This window comes from Abrus precatorius, unplaced genomic scaffold (assembly GCF_003935025.1).
Source record: "Abrus precatorius isolate BTA unplaced genomic scaffold, Abrus_2018 Scaffold11, whole genome shotgun sequence".
NCBI classification, from domain to species: Eukaryota; Viridiplantae; Streptophyta; class Magnoliopsida; order Fabales; family Fabaceae; genus Abrus; species Abrus precatorius.
The window spans coordinates 26,756,856-26,775,982 of record NW_020874303.1 but is presented as its reverse complement, the minus strand read 5'-3'; the positions used below and the strand labels follow the sequence as shown (position 1 = coordinate 26,775,982).

The 19,127-nt window shown below is 31.4% G+C and overlaps 2 protein-coding genes across 3 annotated transcripts; both read left to right on the top strand.

Moving 5' to 3' along the window:
- Nucleotides 1-5,096: 5,096 nt before the first annotated feature.
- On the top strand, nt 5,097-7,620 carry LOC113855275 (formin-like protein 6). The gene is made up of 2 exons (XM_027486844.1): nt 5,097-5,422; nt 5,577-7,620. The coding sequence occupies exons 1-2, from the start codon at nt 5,369-5,371 to the stop codon at nt 6,321-6,323; spliced, it is 801 nt and encodes a 266-aa protein (XP_027342645.1). The 5' UTR covers nt 5,097-5,368; the 3' UTR covers nt 6,324-7,620.
- A 7,118-nt stretch (nt 7,621-14,738) lies between these two features.
- LOC113855091 (protein UPSTREAM OF FLC-like) lies at nt 14,739-18,948 on the top strand. Of its 2 annotated transcripts, XM_027486562.1 has the most exons (7): nt 14,739-15,195; nt 15,277-15,346; nt 15,678-15,793; nt 15,892-16,750; nt 18,199-18,417; nt 18,520-18,609; nt 18,731-18,948. In XM_027486562.1, the coding sequence occupies exons 1-6, from the start codon at nt 15,006-15,008 to the stop codon at nt 18,587-18,589; spliced, it is 1,524 nt and encodes a 507-aa protein (XP_027342363.1). In that variant the 5' UTR covers nt 14,739-15,005; the 3' UTR covers nt 18,590-18,609; nt 18,731-18,948. The 2 variants fall into 2 exon arrangements, with proteins under 2 accessions (XP_027342363.1, XP_027342362.1); XM_027486561.1 differs by having other exon boundaries at nt 18,520-18,948.
- The last annotated feature ends 179 nt before the right edge of the window (nt 18,949-19,127 follow it).

The following is a 19,127-nucleotide window of genomic DNA, read 5'->3' as shown; positions in this document are numbered from 1 at the left end:
GGGAAATCGATCTCACTATTCACTAATGAATATCTTAACCAAAGTTTAGGAAAACATTAGCAGGGTTTCAAAGCCCTTTCTGTCTGGCATCTTCCCCACCCAGCAAGCTTATTCACAAATTAAGGTGTCCTTTGTGCTGATGCTTAAATATGCCGCTTCCTAAACATTGATTGGCTCACTTGAGCATGCAAGTAATTTTGAGAAAGGTAAAATAAAATTGCATAGACATAAATCAAAATCAAGATGGGACATAAAGACGCGGCGCCCCATTTTATTCCCTTTGGGTTTGGGCTTTGTATTATCCATTTGGATTTACTCTTCTTTTTCTTGAAAGTGAAAAAATTATGATAAATATGTAATTAGTAGGTGATCTATATGATAACACATAAACGAATTAACTAATTTACCCTCATCATCATTTGTTTAACGGCCATCGGTCATTGTAAATTATTAAACATTAAAGTCACCAAAAATACTAATATTAAACATTTGGTTGTCTAGCTTCAAGGCTGAAACCGTCCACGTGTCTTGTGCTACATAGGATTTATTATATTATAATAAGATGTAGGATACCCTGCAAACTTAATCAAAATGGCATTAATGTTCCTACAAACTTGAGGGTTAGGGTCTTGATTAAGTCAAACGGAAGCCCTTTGCTTTCCTTCCAGTAGGACTTTATTGTTTCAAAGGGGTCCATTACCTTTCTTTGGACAAATATTGGTGGGAAAGTTTGGTTACCAGCTCCTTTTTCTGACCAATAAAACTAATATCCATTGACCCCTATATTGATATTGCCATGCCGAGTGAGACAGAAAAAGATAGAAATTAGTAATATCTATTATTCTGAGGTAGTCTACTAAGCACATGTAGGGATACTTATCAAGTCAAAGATGAGTGCAAAGAGATTGTTTGATATTACATATTTTCTTTCATTTACTTGGTTTGTCAAAAAAGACGTGCTGAGAAAACCATGCTGCTTTTCTTTTTCTTAATTATTTTTTAAAAAAATCAAGGACTCTCATATTACATACCAAAATGCAAGTCAAGAAATTAAAGGGTTACTTATTGATTACAAGCACGCTTAGCGATCTGGATTATGTATGATTACCTTTCAAGATCAGGAAAGAGTAGTATGGAAAGGTCCAAGAGAAGTTCTGCACACACTGTATATTCTATGATTTCTCTTTGTACTTTTTATTTACTTCTATGACAAAATCCAAAATAAAAAGTAATAGATTGCCAAAAAAAAATGTTAACTTGATTTAAAAGAATATATATTTTTATTATTAATTAAAATTTATTAAAAATTACAAAAAATTATATGAATTTCATTATTTTTTACTCTTAAGTTAATATTTTTTTCATTTTTTTATTTATAATAAATTTTAGTCAACAATAAAAATGTGTTAAAGACTATATTGTTAACATTCTTCATGAAATAATTATAAGACAGTTTTTATGCTAAACATATTGAAACAAACAACTCTATTTAACGATAAAAATTAATCATATAAAAAATATTAGTAACATATTCTTTTAAGTATATACTTTATTATCATTTAAAATTTAATAAAAAATACAATATATATATATATATATTGATCATATATATTATTAATATTTTTACGTGAAAATAAAATGTTTCCAAATAATTTGGAATTCGGACTCTATCTTTAAGGTCTTACCTTAATCATCCATCTTAGACGCTTAACAAATGAAAATCTCATATTTGAAGGATGAGAAGTACCGAAGGGAAACTCATCCCATTATTATCCTGGTCAACTCGATCTTGTATGTATTTTTCTAGTTCTTAAGCTTCTTTTCATGTAAACATAACAAATTGATTATCGTATTTGTATATTAATGAATTACTTGGTTTTCTCAACATTAATTCAAGGGGAGGATAAAATCTCATAACCTTATTAGATTTTCCTAAAACTAAAAGGGTAGGTGTGTTAAATAGACGCGTGAAATTTTGATAAAATGAAGAATCAAATTTGGAATACCTTTTTGATTAGGTGGATTTAATCTAATTTAAGATGGTAAACTTTATTGAATAGAAAATAAAAAAAGTGATTTCAAGGGTGAAGAAATATAAGGGAATGTAGAGACAACCGGTTAGTTGGTTATTTTCAACGTGAAAATAATTATTTAATTTAAACTAGCAGACAAAAATTCTCTCCAAGTCCCAAGTGAAAGTTAGAAGAATCCTATATTCAAATTGAGAAGTTATATCATAGTTTAATATGATTAATAATTTAATTTGAAATCTTTGATAAACTTCAATTTAGCTCCAATGACTAGTCATCCACCTGGCAGCTGCAGGTATCGTTTCGGCATAACCTCTTAATTTTGTCAATATTTTTGGCAAGTATTCCCCACTCAACAGGTGAAATTGTCGACCAAGAAAAAGATGTGTAATATTATAATTATAAAATTAGTTTTCTTTTTACTATAAGTAAAATTAGTATTCGAATTCGTTAATTTTTGTCTGAAGAATGGTAAGATTTTAATTTCATGTTTATTATAAAATCATTTTATTGTGTAATAAACATGATCTAAGTTCTATTATGTGCACTTTTTTTTACTTTATATATGTTAATCTTTCATTTAAACCTTTGTTATAAACTACGTAGAATATAAATTAGAAGTAAGCCCAAAAGTGAGCTTAGTTTCAGTGATTGAAAATATTTTTCTTTAATTTTAGTTCTTGTACATTTAAAAAAGATAATCTCTATTAATAGTTAGTTAGAATCATACATTAATTGTATTTGTTTTAAAGTGATAAGTAACGTGATATAAATAAAAAGATGTTGTGTAATTAAAAATTAAAAATTATAAAAACTAAAATAATTTTTAAAAAAATTAAATGTCTGGTCAATTCAACCAATTGGAATTTTGCAGTATAAACAAAATAACTGAAAGATTTACTGTGCGACGCAGCCCACGTGTGAGGAAAAACACGTTTGGTCACCCAATGACGAGAAAAATAAATACTGCCAAAGTGCTTAGTGCACAACAAAATGATTTCATGCTTCTTTCTTTTATTTATAGTAAAAAAAAAAATTACAAGGTGTTTTTAAAATAAAAAAACTCAAAATTAATATCTTTCTGTAATTTTTAACTATTGCTATCGGAAAAATTTATATACAATAAAATTTGAATATTGAATCTCATATTAGATAGATTGATAATATATATATATACGTAACACACAACAACTAATTTATTAAAATTATTCTTGATGGTGTACTGGAACAAATTTTTGTCTAATTTGCTATATAAAATGAAAGTAAAAATCACAATTGAAATTTAGAAGTTCTAATATAATAAGAAGTTAGATAATTTTTACAGTATTTTATAAATTAAGAGGATATATTATGTCTCTTTAAAATAATTATTACTGTTAATTTATATAAATAAATAATAAATTTAATAATTTATTTTAAAAAATATAAATATTTTTTTAATTTTTAAAACAATAAGTGAATTATAACTTTCAATTTAAAAAATATCAAGTTTACAAATATTATAAAAAAATAAAAAAGTTAAACCAAATATTAAATATTGTACTAATACTACATAATTTATTAAATATAGTTTCCACTTTTCCATTTTGTTTTATAAATTTATTAATATAAATAATAAGAAATGTACTTCCCTCCATTTTTTTCCCGTTCTAAACATATCATTTAAAAGATGAGTTAAGATTTGAATTTTATGTTTGCGGTAATTTTTTTGTCAAACAAAACTTAAGTTAATTATCAGTTGAACCACACTTCATAATATCTTCAACCAAATTTATGTAATAACTGAAAAATATATAGTTTATTATAATAAGAAGAAAATAAATATATTTTTTAAATAATTAAATATATTTTTAGTTATTCAAAACATAATTAATTTTATCTTCAAATTTTATTATTTTTAAATAATATAAATTTATATTTAATTTTTAAATAATATATATTATTACTTATTAATGACATGACATATATTTAAACATACACACGTCACTTTTACTATATTGAATAATAACATGGACCGATTTCAATCCTTTAAATATTTGGAAGCTAAAATCAACTAACAAAGTTTAAACGATTAAAATTAAATTTAATTATATTTACAAGAATTAAAAATATATAGCTTTATAAAAAGATTAATGTTTTATTCACATATGTTTCAAGAAATAAATTACAAATCAAAATACAAATAGGATAAATGGTTAAATGGATTAAATATAATTTTTTTATACTGAAAATACTTCTTGCTTTTAATTTTTAAATTTAATATGAATAAAATTATATTTTTTAAAAATAATAAAAAATCCATAATATGCACTAATACAAAAAAAAATAAAAAAAATACTTATCACACTAAATTAAGCATTAATAGCTTCCTTGTAAAATAAATGGTAAGTATTTTTCCTTCGATAAGTTTGCATCCACTCACACTTAAAAATATTGCGAGAAAATACTTTAACTTGGAAGTTTTTTTCTTTTTGAAATGTTGATGTTGAGCATTTAATGTTTGGGCAGCGAGGCTTCATTCTAAACTGGTAATGAGTAATAAATTGGAGATACGATATAAATATAGTTATCGTAAAGATATGGATAGATCCTACCAATAGACTTCCCCTGAATTGATTACAACTCTACAATATTTGGTGAGACTTGTACCCCTTCAAATTTCTAAATTTATACAAAATTTCATTTTCCAAAAGAAAACAGATATCGTATTATCATTAGTGTATAATGGATCTTTTTTATGTTAAATGTCACATTCACCTCTTCATTCTTCTTATTATTGTTTCATTGTATTGTTGAAAGGGGGATCACTGGTTTTTACGGTCACTTTCACATATTTTTACGGCACAATAGCATGTAAGTGGCTAGAAAAGCAAAGTAATAGACGTGAGGAGGACGTGTCACAGATACTGGTTTTTGGTTCCCGCTTTTACTGCTTATTTATGCTTCCCGGCATTACTAGTATTTCTTTCCCATTGTGCCACCATAAACATGTCACCAAATTGAAAATCAAAATACACTGTACTGACCCCTAGTCTTAAGTTACACAGTAATGTTCATATATAGATTAAAGAACATAGGGTACTAGGATTTGCCCTCTGTTAGGCTTTTGGATTTTATGTGCATTTCTTTGCAAGAACAAACAGTGACTTGGACTAGTTCTTATAAAAGAGCTTGGTCCTCCACCCAAAACCCCCCTAACTCTTTTCTCTCTTTTTTTCTTCCCTCTCTCTCTCTCTTTCTCTCTCTTTCTCTATACTCCCTCTCTTCCCTTCCCTCCATTTCCCTTTCCTCTTTCTTTCTTTCAAAAAAGTATCAATTGTGATTCTGAGAGTTGAGAAATGGACAATCAGCGTAGCCCCCTTCTAACATGGGCTTACTACTTCCAGGGAAAGGTTGCTACTTTCTTATACCCTTTAACAATTTCCATTGAATACATACATTGATAATTTGAGGGCACTTAGTTGCATGTTTTAGGCATATTAAAAAAAAGGGTTCATAATTGTTTGAATTTGAGCACTGATTCTTCCTTATTGTTGTTTGATACAGTCAATGGAGGAGCTGAGGCAATCCCTCATATACACAACTCTGGAGCTTGAACAAACAAGGGCTGCAGTGCAAGAAGAACTCAGAAAGAGGGATGATCAACTACTTAACCTGAAGGACCTGCTTAACAAAACCATGAGAGAAAGAGATGAAACACAAGAGAAATACAAGAGACTTCTCTTGGAGAAGCTAGTTTTTCAGCAGCAGCAGCAACAACAAACAGCAAATATGTCTGGAATTTCTAGCATTGAAGATGAACCAAGGAGAGGAATCGACTCCAACAATGGCCTCTCATCATCAGATTGTGAAGAAAGCATTGTTTCTTCTCCTGTCATTGAGCACTTACCTCAACCCCAATTGGCACCACCACCACAACCACCACCATTAGCATCAGTTACACAGTCCATGATTGAACTAACACCTGACAAACCATTACCAGAAAAAGGTAAGCTTTTACAAGCAGTGATGAAAGCTGGTCCTCTTCTCCAAACACTTCTCCTAGCAGGACCACTTCCTCAATGGAGACACCCACCACCCCCACTTGAGTCCTTTGAGATTCCACCTGTTACTATACCTTCACCACCACCACCACCACCACCTCCACCACAACTCCTCCACCAAGATTCCTTTTTTAACACTAACGGTAGCAGCACCACAACCAACTGTGGAAGGGTCAGTAGAAAAAGGGTCTTTTGTGATGGCTCTGATTCTCCCACAGAGGCTAAGTACCAAAGGGTTGTACTTCACTGACTTGTACTTAAGTCAGATTTTCATTTACCCTCCTAGTTATTAATTTATATATATTTGCAACTTCATAGGATTAAATGTTAGAGGATATATATATATATGTAGCAAGCTGGTATGCAACTGATCTAGCAGCATCATCTGTACAGTGGTTTGTTCTAGGACACAACACAAGTTATCCGGATTTAACTCATTGAGAGAAGACCATGAAGAAGAAGAAAAAAAGTGCTTGATTTAGGCTTTCCGGCAATGTTTGGGTGAAGAATTTGTCCTTGGCGATTTCTCTTCACATTCTACTTTTGCATCCTCAAGTAAAAGGGGCCTTGATTTCTCTGAATTTATTATGTGACTAAGGTAGTGTAGTCTAGCAAGCATGTGGTTTTTGAGTACTGTGTGTGTGTGTGTGTGCGTTTTTGATGGAGTGAGATTGATCTCTATAAGATCACATCAACAATTAAGAGAATGGGTGTGGAGTGGTTAGATTGGGAGATGAGTGTGACCAACAACCGAAGGGGTGGTCTTTGAGCTCTGCTTGCGGGGTTGGGTGGACCCAAAAATTAGGAACACAGGATCTTTCACTGGTGTGATGTATGATTATGTTAAGCCTTTGTTAGGGATGTTATGATTATTCGGGTCTAATCTTGTGCTTTTTTCCAAATATTATTTCTACTTACTTTTATATATTACCAATTTACCTAAGTCCATTTTTGGTATCTGCTCCCACTCAAACTGTTTTAATTTACGTTGTTTTTATAATTCCAATATGAGCGCGCAAATATTTCTTCCAGTGGAAGGGCAGATAACCTTGACTCATGCTATATATTATGGTTTATGCCAAAAAGAAAAAGTTAAATCATCTAGTCTCAAAATATTTCTTATTGTTGCAGTAAGTCCCTTGTCACTCACTCTATTTCTATGCCATTTCCTCTTCTGAAAAACTCCGTTTATTGCCGAGCTGTCTTGTTGGCACCCTTCGCTTGTTTGACAACTACTTTAGGCCTGTATGTTAAACTCGCGTAATTGATTCCTTCAAAATCCAAAATTTATCATTGGCATCTAGCTTGCACATCAAATCATGTATGACTTTTTATTTATACTGTTGATTTTTGTTTGGAAACAAATTTTAATTTGAAAAAACGAAAATTAATCAAGCACCCATAGACTTTTAAGATTTATTTTTTAAAAATAATGCAAATCAATCATAAGGTTATTCTAACTAACTAACTAAGGCCTCAATTTTGAATCCTTAAAAATACAATTGAGTTGAGATATTGGAATAAGAATCACCTTAGACTTTCCATGGATCAACATGAAACAAAAAAAAAAAGAAAAAAAGAAAGATGTGAAATGAAACAGAGTAGAATTGGAGAGAGAAAAAAACATCTTCTGTATGAATTGGAAGAAATAAAAATTAAAAAAAATTGTTTATTTGGTTGAGTAGAATAATGGTGGAAAAAGAAAGAATAATATCTGGATCCCATTCGTCTCGAATATTTTTTATCAATTTTTTTTAGAACATCTAAATGAAAAAAAAATCTTTTTAAATTACTCCTTAATTTCACTCTAAATACATCAAAATAAACAAAGAGTTAACAATAGTCTTTATTGATTTGGATCAATTAGATGTCCAATATAATATTTACTCCCTCATAGTAATCCTATCCTACTAGACTGAGGTTAGTTAGGTAACTAATGTAGTATATCAGTGACATAGAAACATAAAAAAAAAACATAAATCAGGCTAACCATTTATCATTATTTTTTGTCCCTGTTGGTACAAAAAAGTATTTGACAGACTTTATTGCAGATAAAGAACTAAACGGTTGTCATTTCCTTTCTTTTTATTTTATCTAATCAATGGCTCATAATTTTATTCCCGTGTCAGTAAGAAACTATTTGTGCATCTAACACTACTCAAAAATAAAAATCTTATAGCCACATACAACTGTGCAATGCCATGGTGATACAGTCAAGGGCATGTAAAAGGATAGAAAAAGTGACATGAATACACAAATACATAAAACTCTTGAATATGTATTACTCATGAGTGATTTATTGTTCATATTCAAGAGCCTTAAAGCTCATATCATATGGCATTTTGACATTGGGGAAGGGGAACTCAAGTGCGATTTTTGCATGCTGACAAAGTTTTAACTTACATTTTAGTAACACTTAAAACACACGTCAATGCAGCCTTGGAAGTGATGGGAACAAGAAGTCCTAGAAAACGCGCTAAGCCACATTTTGGACAGTGAATAGGCCGCAAATGGCGCCACTGAAGCATCAGAAGACAACACAAGTTCGAACTTTTGTCAATCAATACGAGGCTAAGCAGCCAGACAAATTCAACTCACTTAGGACACCACTAACTTTTAAAACTTCGTGTGTGGACATGGTTGAAATCGTAAAGAAAGTTTCGGTCCATAATGCCCAGGTCCATACAGAGGCCCAGGTCCACTCAAACTTTTTATACAAGCCCAAGTTAACAGCTCACCTTCAAGGAACAACGCAAATTTAAATTAAATTAGTAGAATTAAAACCGGTTTCAAATCTTGATCAACTGCCAGATATTGTTTCATCTTAATCTATAGATGAATTCAGAATTTTCACATTTGGAAAAGTGTAGAATGGGTTATTCCTGGAAACGCGGAGGCATAAAGAAAGATCAGATAAGTAAGGGCATTGTTCAAAACATTAGGCAGGGTTCCACCTTTGAGTCAATCATTGAACTCAGTTCCTTTCTCTCTTCAGTTTCCGTGGCTTCCAGAAGAGAGAAAAGACTCTGACCATGGTCGACATAATATTCAATTTGTCTTTTGATTCAGGTCCATGCCCATGGCACCATCAAATTTATAATTGTTACATTCAGTCTTTGACATCTGGAATAAGAACAAAGCTCTAAACAAATACGTAAGAACTGGAGTCTTGTTATCACTTTTCTTCTTCTTCTCATTTGTCTATTTTAAAATAATATATGGATTACGAAATATAATTAATATCTTTATTTATATCTAAATTATATTTAACTTTTTAATGTGATACTTATTATCTTTAGAAGTGTATCAAATATTTTTAAAACAATAAAAAGAAGATATAATTAAAGAGATAAGAGTGTTAAATTTACGTTGAGCTTTTCAAAGAATAGATAAATGGCAACAGTATAAAGGTCGTGATAAATTAGAGAAGTTTTATAAAATAATTAAATAAGAGTAAAAATATATACTCTATATGTCACTTTAATAAATCACATGTTAAGCTAAAATAAATTTTAGCTATTGATCCTGTAACTACTATCTGAATACTTTTATTTTAAATATTTATTTTTTGTTTATCAAACTAACAATGTAAAGAAAATTTTATGAATTTTAATTAAATGAGACTAATAATGATAACAGAGATATTAGAGTGGAAATAAACACTCCTTTTATTATTTTGATTTCTAACATTACAACAAAAATTAATCTTTGTCTAATAATTATCAAAACATTTAAAGAGTATGATGAAATTAGTTCTTTAAGCAAATATGTGTAAATATGTTTTACGTAAGACAAATCAAATATATCACTTGAGTGAACTTAGTTGATAACCATCAATTAATTTGATCCTTAAAACTGATATCTTTGAACAACGCTCTTAGAAAAAAAAATGATTTAATTTTTTCTCTTTATTTTTTAAACAGTAATGGAAATGGTTTAAACTTATTTGTGTAAATTATATAAGTTCCTATCATTAGTTCAATATCCCTACTTTTTAAGAGTTATACTTAAAAAATTAAAATAAACAATTGTCTCATAAGATTTATTTTTGAAATGAAAACTTGTCACTGAAGCAGGTCTCAACCAATGCAAAGTCCACAAGACGATCACCTATAGGAAAGGGGATAAAACATGGGATTTTTTTTTTTCTTAAAAATTTGTGGCAAATCACATTTTCCTTCCTTTATGTTTTTTCTGCTCTAAATCATACATTTTTTTTACTTAAATCATGAAAATTTCAAATACTACATAGCTTTTGTTTTAAGCCCCTATCATTTTCAACTAACAATAACTAAACTTTATTAAAATTAAAAGATATCTCCACGACAGTGTCTATCAAAAGGACTTAGCTCCTATATTACGCACAAACTTTCCATAGGCTGAATTTAAAATTTGAAAAATTTTGCTTGATTTCAAAGGCAACCGCCCAAGCAACTTTAGATAAGTGTTATACATCTTCATTAATCTATCGTAAATGTCAATGCATGCAGTTGCACATTAAATATATTAATCTCTATACTCTTTCATGAGCTATATTATATCTATATACTTTTTGCAACACTTTATAATTTATTGATTTTATCTTTGTTTCTCTCCATCACATTTCTTTAAATTATAAAAAAAATGTACAAATAGTTTTTTTCTTATTTTATGACCAAAAAAGTCGTAGCTGGTTTACCCTTGGAGAAGGGAAGAACCCTACCTTTTATTATTATGAACCATTGGGTTCCTATCTGTGTCTCTTACACACTACACAATGGTCCTTGTTGGTTTAGTTGCCTTGAACGTGGGCAACTGGTATGATGGATACGAGACTTGCAAGTTGCAAGTGTAAGTGTTATGTGTAACCCTAGAAAAAATATACCCCATAATTTAATGGCCCTCACCTAAGCAAAGTTGGTCGCTGAATGCAACAAGTACGCGATCAAGTTTCCCAAGCTTATAAATGATGCACTTGTCTATGCCCTATTTGAATAATCTCCAATTGAATCACTCCTTAGAAGTAGGCTATTCAAAAGGAATAATTGCCTGAATTGATTTGTGGGCCTCAGTTAAGCAGATTTTTGTTATAACTAGACTTCATTTCAAGCCTTTTCCCCTCATGAATTGGGCACATAGACATATCAAATTTAATTAATGCTATGCTTGAAGGGAATGCAAGCGGAGTTTGATTTTGTCAAAATTGAATGATACCAACGTTAAAGTGTAGCACTGGTAGTTATCTGCATTGTCATTAGTAATACCTCTATTTCTGTGGCAAATGCTAAGCCGCTGGTTAAAGAATTAAAAATTAACATTTTTTGTTAGAAAATATAATAAATACACATTTTAATGGTATTTAATATAGTCTTGTATAATTTTTAATAAAAATTTATTATTTTCAGCATCTTAATTAATGTTCTAAATGTGCTGGTTAGCAAGACATTTTATCTTTTATTAATAGATTTTTTTTGAACTTTTATACTGCTCAGATGAAATATGGACAAAAGAACATTAGCAGAATAATAAAAATAACAATAATTAATATCATCTTTAACTTTTATATTAATAGATAAGTAAAAACAAAGTTAATATAATATTACTGCAAAAAAGTGAAAAATGACTAAAGAGTATAGTTAATGAGAAAAGTATATGGCTGCATTTGATCACCATCAATGCTGAAACCTACAAGCAGCACCTTGTGATAAATGTCCATTTGTGGATGAAAAGTGTACCGTTTGATGATCCATGTGGTGTTACTAATGCTTCTCTGCATACCCAAATTCCATGTTGTACGTACAATTTCGCACTCACAATAAATATTCCTTCCTACAATGAGGTATCTTCAGCTGAGACTAGGAAAAGCAAAGATTATACCTGGCTTTCTCATGCTTTGTTTAAATAAAATCTGAAGCCTTGAGATCTCAACAACCTTTTACATGCCTAAAACAATTCTATTTAATTTTTCATGGGCTTAAGTATGTGTTTATATGAGATTATTTTTGTTGATTATATGAAAAATACTATTGTAGTTACGATTGATGTGAGATTCTATTTATATTATAAAGTTATATATCAACTTATATAGTACTTTCTTCAGTGATGTGACAGAGATAAAAAGTAATGAAGGAATTGCATAACTTGTAAAATTTTATTGAATGAATAACTGAAAATAATATCTTTTACTAGTTAGCATTAAATTGGTGAAGGACAAAATAGTTTTATGGGAGTCGTTTAGAACATTTTATGACTATGTTTGCTTAACCTTATTATCTTTATCGAAATTTTTGTGTATATATTCCAGAAGATTCTTGAAGACTCCAAAAATGTGATGAAAATGTTATAAATTCTAGATATGCACCGCTTTAAATATCTAAACACAGCACAACGAATTCTCCCTTTTCATCTCGCTTGTTTGTAACAGATGATTACCTGCTGAATCTGTATCATATTCATGCCAGTGTTAAACAAAAAGGAACCTTCGGTGGAGAACGACATTGTTCTAATCTGTTGATGTCCAATTAACCTTATTCTTAGTCAAGTAAATTAAGGAACCAGTTTCATGCACCATTTACACAATTGACATATTTTCATGATTACTGCTGGCTCTGCGTGATTTGTACATTCTCTCGCATTCTGCTCGTACGCTTTTAAATTCATTGTAATGCCAAACATTTTCTTATCCCACAGCTTACGAAAAATCGTACATGTTTGAGGTATGGATCCTTATTGTTTACTCCTTCCCCTTTCTATTTACCTCCTTTTAAAATTTTATTTGTTTGATGCGTATTAACAATAGTGTGGACCTATCCCTGAAGTGGAAGATACTTATATTTTTTAATTTACATCACAGGTATCCTTAAAAATATATAATTTTGTTTGATTAAAAAATATGTAAAACTAAGAGCTAGCAAATAGATTGGTTTAGCCCGAATCGATAAAATGCAGAGATTAAATTTAAATTTTGAGTCCAAATTAAATATAAGCCTTTTAACCTGATCTAACTAAGCACAATAAGAATTAAGCCCATAAAAACATAATAAAAAAATTTGACTTTATCGCATCTTTAACACTAATTTTATGAGTTTGAATTACATCTTAGTCTTTTCAGTTTGATCTGTTAAAATTCATGACAGACTAAATAAGTTTTCTTAGATCATTTATAAGTTATTTAAGATTAAAATTATTATCAATGTTTTTTTTATATATTTTCGCATTAAAACATATTAAAATTATAAAAATATGTTTTTTATTAAAAGAATCAGTAATAATTAAGTAATTGTGCTGCTAAGAAGCGAAACACAGTGGACGAGGGAAGTGAAATGAATTGCCCCATGGAGAAACAGCGAAATAACAATTTCCAAAACAAAAGTGAAAGCTTGATATAGTGTAATACCAATATAAAATGGCCCACAAGATGCATAAAAGTTCATTAGTTCAAGTTTCGTCTCCTTAACAGCGTACACTCGTAAAGAAGATAAAGCAATTGAGAGAATAATAATATATGAAAGAAAAATATTCCAACAATTTCATTTCCTTAACTTGAAAAGGAAAGATATTTACGTCATTGAAAAATGTCGTTATGTCATGAAAACTGTTCCTTTTCTTTGCTCCTTTTCTTTTGTTTCCTCGTCTATTTATCTGTTTGTAGTTTTGCACTTTGTCACGCAATATTCTCAATTATTTTCATGTTACCTTAACCGTCAAAGGGAGCGCGAATTTCCACAAGTGCAGATACATCTTTTGAGCTAAACAAAACATTAATAATAATACGAATTTCTTAACAAGAAAGAAATGGAATAAATTCGTTTCATCAGATCTCTAGCACGTGGGCCATTGTCAAAGTTTCATGTTGGTCAGCTACTGTTGTGATTTCTTAACTCGTGAGACCCAATATGTCTATACCTGTAAAGTTAAATACCAAAAACAAGTCTATGCATATTTGAGTAAATAGAAAATCAATTTTTTAAAAATTTATATATTATAAAACTCAAATGATAAATATTTGTATTTTGTTTAGATTTTACAATATTCAAATGTTTTTCATGTCTAATTCATGTGCTTATGCGAAAAATAAGACAATCGTTTTTTTTTTTATTGAAAGTGATCATAAACTTAAATTCATATTTTTACAAGGATACTTGAAATGTGAACATGTTATTTTGTATTCATTAATTGGAAAATGAAAGAGAAAGAATGTGCTCTTAAATAAAATAATTATCATAATGAAGATCTGAAAAACCATTAAAAGATCATGAGGCAGGGCATGAGAATCATTTTCACCCCCCTTTTTTTTTTTTTTTTTTCTTTTCAGAGGCATATTCTGAAATTTTATATACCAAAGTAAATAACAATGATCAATGGAGTTAACCAAAACAAACATATTAATTCATATTGATCCGAGCGTGTACAAATTACAGAGTTTAATATGCCAAGGACGGATTTTAACTAAATGGGTTCTAATTGATTGTGAATGCAAGTCATCACTCTTTTGAACTTTACCGCGCTTAATGAGAAGACCGAGAAAAGAAACACTGAATTAAAAAATGGTATGAGAAAAGGGGTGAAAAGGCAAAAGCAAAAGCGAGTGAAGATTACAAGCATCTCTGTCCATCAAATCAGCCAAAAGATTACCAGGAAGTAAGGTGCAAACACTTCACTTCCTGTCTTGTCTCTCTCTCTCTCCACACTACAACACTCTCTGTCTCTTTCCCAATGCTTTATATCCGGGCGTTCACTTCCCTCTTCATCATCCTCACCACTGTACAACATAACATAACTCTTTCCTTTGGAGTTTTTCATCCCATCACGTTGTTCTAGGCTCACCCTCCCCATAATTTGCAACTTAACAAACCAACATGGCTACATAGATTCTTGTGCTAGCTTTCTTATGTTATTTGGTACTTTAATTTTTTATAAAGTTCTTTCCTTTTGAGGAGCTGTGAATGTGGGTATGGAAGCGCGGTTGAAGAAGTACCGGCAAGTGAGTCCTGAGAGGGCCAAAGTGTGGACTGAGAAGTCCACAAAGTACCATCAGAACCGGAAGGTGCCGGTCATTTACTATCTTTGCCGGAACAGGCAGCTAGAACACCCTCATTTCATGGAGGTTCCACTTTCATCCCCTGATGGGTTATACTTGAGAGGTACAAATGAAAAAAGTCTACATTTTTGGGATTTTTCCATTGTTTTTTGTTAATGGGATGTGAATTTTGATTTGTGTGTAGATGTGATTGATAAACTCAATGCTTTGAGAGGTAGAGGCATTGCTTCCTTGTATTCATGGTCTTGTAAGAGGTGAGGGAGTTTTTTCCTTTTATTATTTATTATTTATTAATTACTATTTCCTCTTGGTGTTCAATTTGTGTATGGTGAGAAGTACAATAGAGAGAATAAAAGAAGAATAATACTGAGACTTGATAGAGTGTGTCCTTGCTGATCCTTCTTTTTCTCTTTTGGATTTTAGGAAAGTCAACGTGTCTTAATGATTATAATTTTAGTTGGATGAAGCAATCAAGCCTGTTAAGCAAAGCTTTGTGTTGCTTCACTCTGTAGTCGAATTGTTTGAATTTTGTATTCAATTTTCATTGTGTATATTTGTTTATTATGTAATAATTATTTATTTCAGAAGCTACAAGAATGGGTTTGTGTGGCATGATCTCTCTGAAGATGACCTAATTCTACCTGCACATGGAAATGAGTATGTCCTCAAAGGTTCAGAGCTATTTTACGAATCGAATTCAGGTCAAGAATACTATGTTTATGTTTTGTTTATCTTAATGATGTTGTGTTTTCTTATGTCCTGTTGAAATCTTATAATGATTGTGAATTTTGCCTTACAGAACGTTTCAGCCCGGTTAGCAACGTGAGAATACAGAACCTGAAGCAGTTGCCAGAGCCAACTTGTAGAAGCCATGATGAAGCTTCCACCTCTTCTAGCATGAATGAGAAAGAGATCAGAAACTCCCAAGAAGATGAGCTTTCTCCAGGACAACAAACTGGTTCCTCTGATGTTTCTCCAGACTCTAGAACTGGAAATGGAAAGGGTGGTGGTTTAAGTTTACCATTGACTGAGTACAAAATCAACAAGAGTGATGGATTTGCAGATGCTTCAACTCAGACAGAAGAAACCCAGAAAACTTGTACCAGGGGTGTATCAACTGATGATGGGTCGATAGAATCTGAATGCCGTGAAATATGTCAAATTCAATTGCCACAAGTGAAAGATAGTCCAGAAATCTGTGAGGATACTGTTTCTCCTCCTCCCTCAACATCTAGTCCATCATCTTCAGGAGGGAAAACCGAAACTCTAGAGTCCCTGATAAGAGCTGATGTGAGTAAAATGAACAGCTTTAGGTTCCTGGATGACGAGGGTATTGGAATGCAAACCAACACAAGACTGAAGGCTTCAAATCTGCTTATGCAACTGATCTCATGTGGGTCTATATCCGTGAAAAATCATAGTGTTGGCCTTATTCCTTCCTACAAGGCTGGGTTTTCCCATTCAAAGTTCCCCTCCCCATTGTTCTCTACTTCTGTTATGTTGGGGGAATTTGATTGCCTAGCAGAGAAACCAAAGGTGATGGGGCTCAAATTGGAAGACAAAGAATGTTACAGTGGAAGTTTAGTTGAGTCTAAAATAATGAAAGACAAAGATGGACATAATGTTCTGAAACGCTCCTCTTCTTACAATGCTGAGAGGTAGGTTTTGCTTTCAATTCTTTTCTTGCAACATAACAAATTAGCATTAGGTAAAGTTACTTCTTCCTTTACCAAAATTATGGCACCAGAAAATCTATCTGCTAGCTGGCTGGTTTGTTACATACGTCTGTTTGGTCGGTCGCACATGAACTGCCCTTGTCATAACTTCAGAGAACACTTGTTCAAAGCTGTGGAAGTTACATAAGAAGTGCTTGAGGTCTGATGAAGCAGTAGGACTCATTTTTTGGCATATAGTCATTCTTTAAGAAGTGAATAATGCTATATTAGGCTAAGGGACCACATAGGTTGTGCAATAGTACGAAGGTGGAAGATGCTTGAATATGGTGTTATGCTACTTAGAGTTTCTACTGGACCTGAAATTTTGTCCTGAATGAGCCAAATTCTAACTCTCTTTCATTAAACAAATAATGTCATTATTAGAAACACAAATAATCCATTGTCTTGCTTGTTATTACCAATTCAATACTAGTATGCAATGACCAGACTTTGTTGCTCTGCTTCCATTTTTTGCTTATGCTTTCATTCCTTTTCAAAATTTAAACATGATCACTTCAATTATTTTTTTGTACTTTCCATTCAAATCACATCAGTTCTGAATTTGTTCTAGTTGAAAGATTCTAAAATATTTCTGATGAATGCGTTTTTATATTTCTTTTCACAAACTGTTTTTAAAAGTTAAAACAATATTGAATGAAATAAAGTGCTTATACTGTCTTGTTTAGATCTTTATTTATGATAGTATAGCAAGATATTTCAAGGTAATGGAGGCTTCAAAGGCACAAAAGAAGGGGGCTTTGTTGCTTTTTAATGAAGTTATCATTCTAAGGGAAAAAAAGAAGATATAATTAGAACTTCCAATATTAGGCATCCTCCACATGGGAAAAAAAAGAACAAAATAAAAGTAAGAAAGCAAAAGGCTGGACAAATGGAGATTTGAATACTCTAGTGAGTTTGTTTGTGTGTCCTTTCATGTGACACCCTTGAATCAGACAAAAAGGATCTGTGCATCAATGAAGAATGACATTTCATGTTTTATGTGCCCCTTTTAAAACATTGTTCAGTATAATATCACAATTAATGATTTAGTCTCCAGTACAGAGGGTTGATAGAAGCCCCATGGGAATAATTAGAAACTTTTGTCATATATTGTTGCTAAATAAATATTACACATTAACTCTTTCTAAGCCTTTTATTTTAATATACATGATCTTGCTTTCTTACAAAATGAGGTCCTTACTGGAAGGCTTATCTTATATCACATGCTACTGAGATGGCTCGGGACAAATTATTGTGGGTAGTGGCTACCTTTTTGGATTCATATTAGAGTTTTGTAGTTGATTTTGATTGGCACGAGATAGGAACACAGTAGTCATCACATCTTGGCCAATGTTTCATCTGTAACAAAACCTGTACACAAATGTGCACAGGACATGTAAAGATTTGAAATCACAAGACACGGAGGAATCATCATTGACCAAGCAGCCACTTAGTGAATCCATCAGATCTGCTTCTGATGGATCAGGAAACTCTCCTGCACCATCTAATAACAGCAGCAAAAGAATCACTGAACCTTCATCAGGGAAAAAGCAATCTAAGAGAATGGACTCATTTAGAGAAGAGGAGAGGATGATCAAAATTGAAGAAAGTTAAGTGTTGACTTTATCTCAATTCTAAACATGTTCATAAAACTTGTTAATGTTCTTACAATTTTCAGTCATTGATTGACAAGTTTGATTTTAACTCTACAGGCTTGCTTCAGGGGCTCGGGTTATAATCCAATCTACACCATCTTGTGACACAGCATGTAGCCACTCTTAAAAAGTATTTATGTCTAAGAGGTTAGGAACTAGGAAAAACTGCTAGTTTTCAGCTTTTGTTTGAATGCAACATGATGGCATATATCTGTGTACGTCCACATGATATTTTTTGTAAATCTACGAAGTGAAAATGTTTCGACAGATTACACATTGCATGGGGGGCTAATAGTGAAGGTGTGGTCCCAATGGTCCCTTATTCTTCCTGTAAAACACGTGCTGGGTATAACCTTATAGGGACTGCTATCTGAAATGAAGTGATTGCTCAATTTTTTTGTAGCTACATATGCTATATCCACCCAGTTTTTGTTTGCTTGAAGTTAGTGCATGCTACTTTTTTTTGCATTGCCAGCGCTAAAAGTTGCTACCAAAAAATAAAATGCTGTCTCTTTTTCAAACCCATTTTGGCAGTGGTGCTGGTGTTGTTGCCAAACATTTACACGTGAGATTGAACTTCACGCATGGCCTTGTATTACATCAAATGAGCACAACTTGAGTTAATTTGAATCTCTGGGAAAGCAGCTGGTAACTTGGTTGAAGAA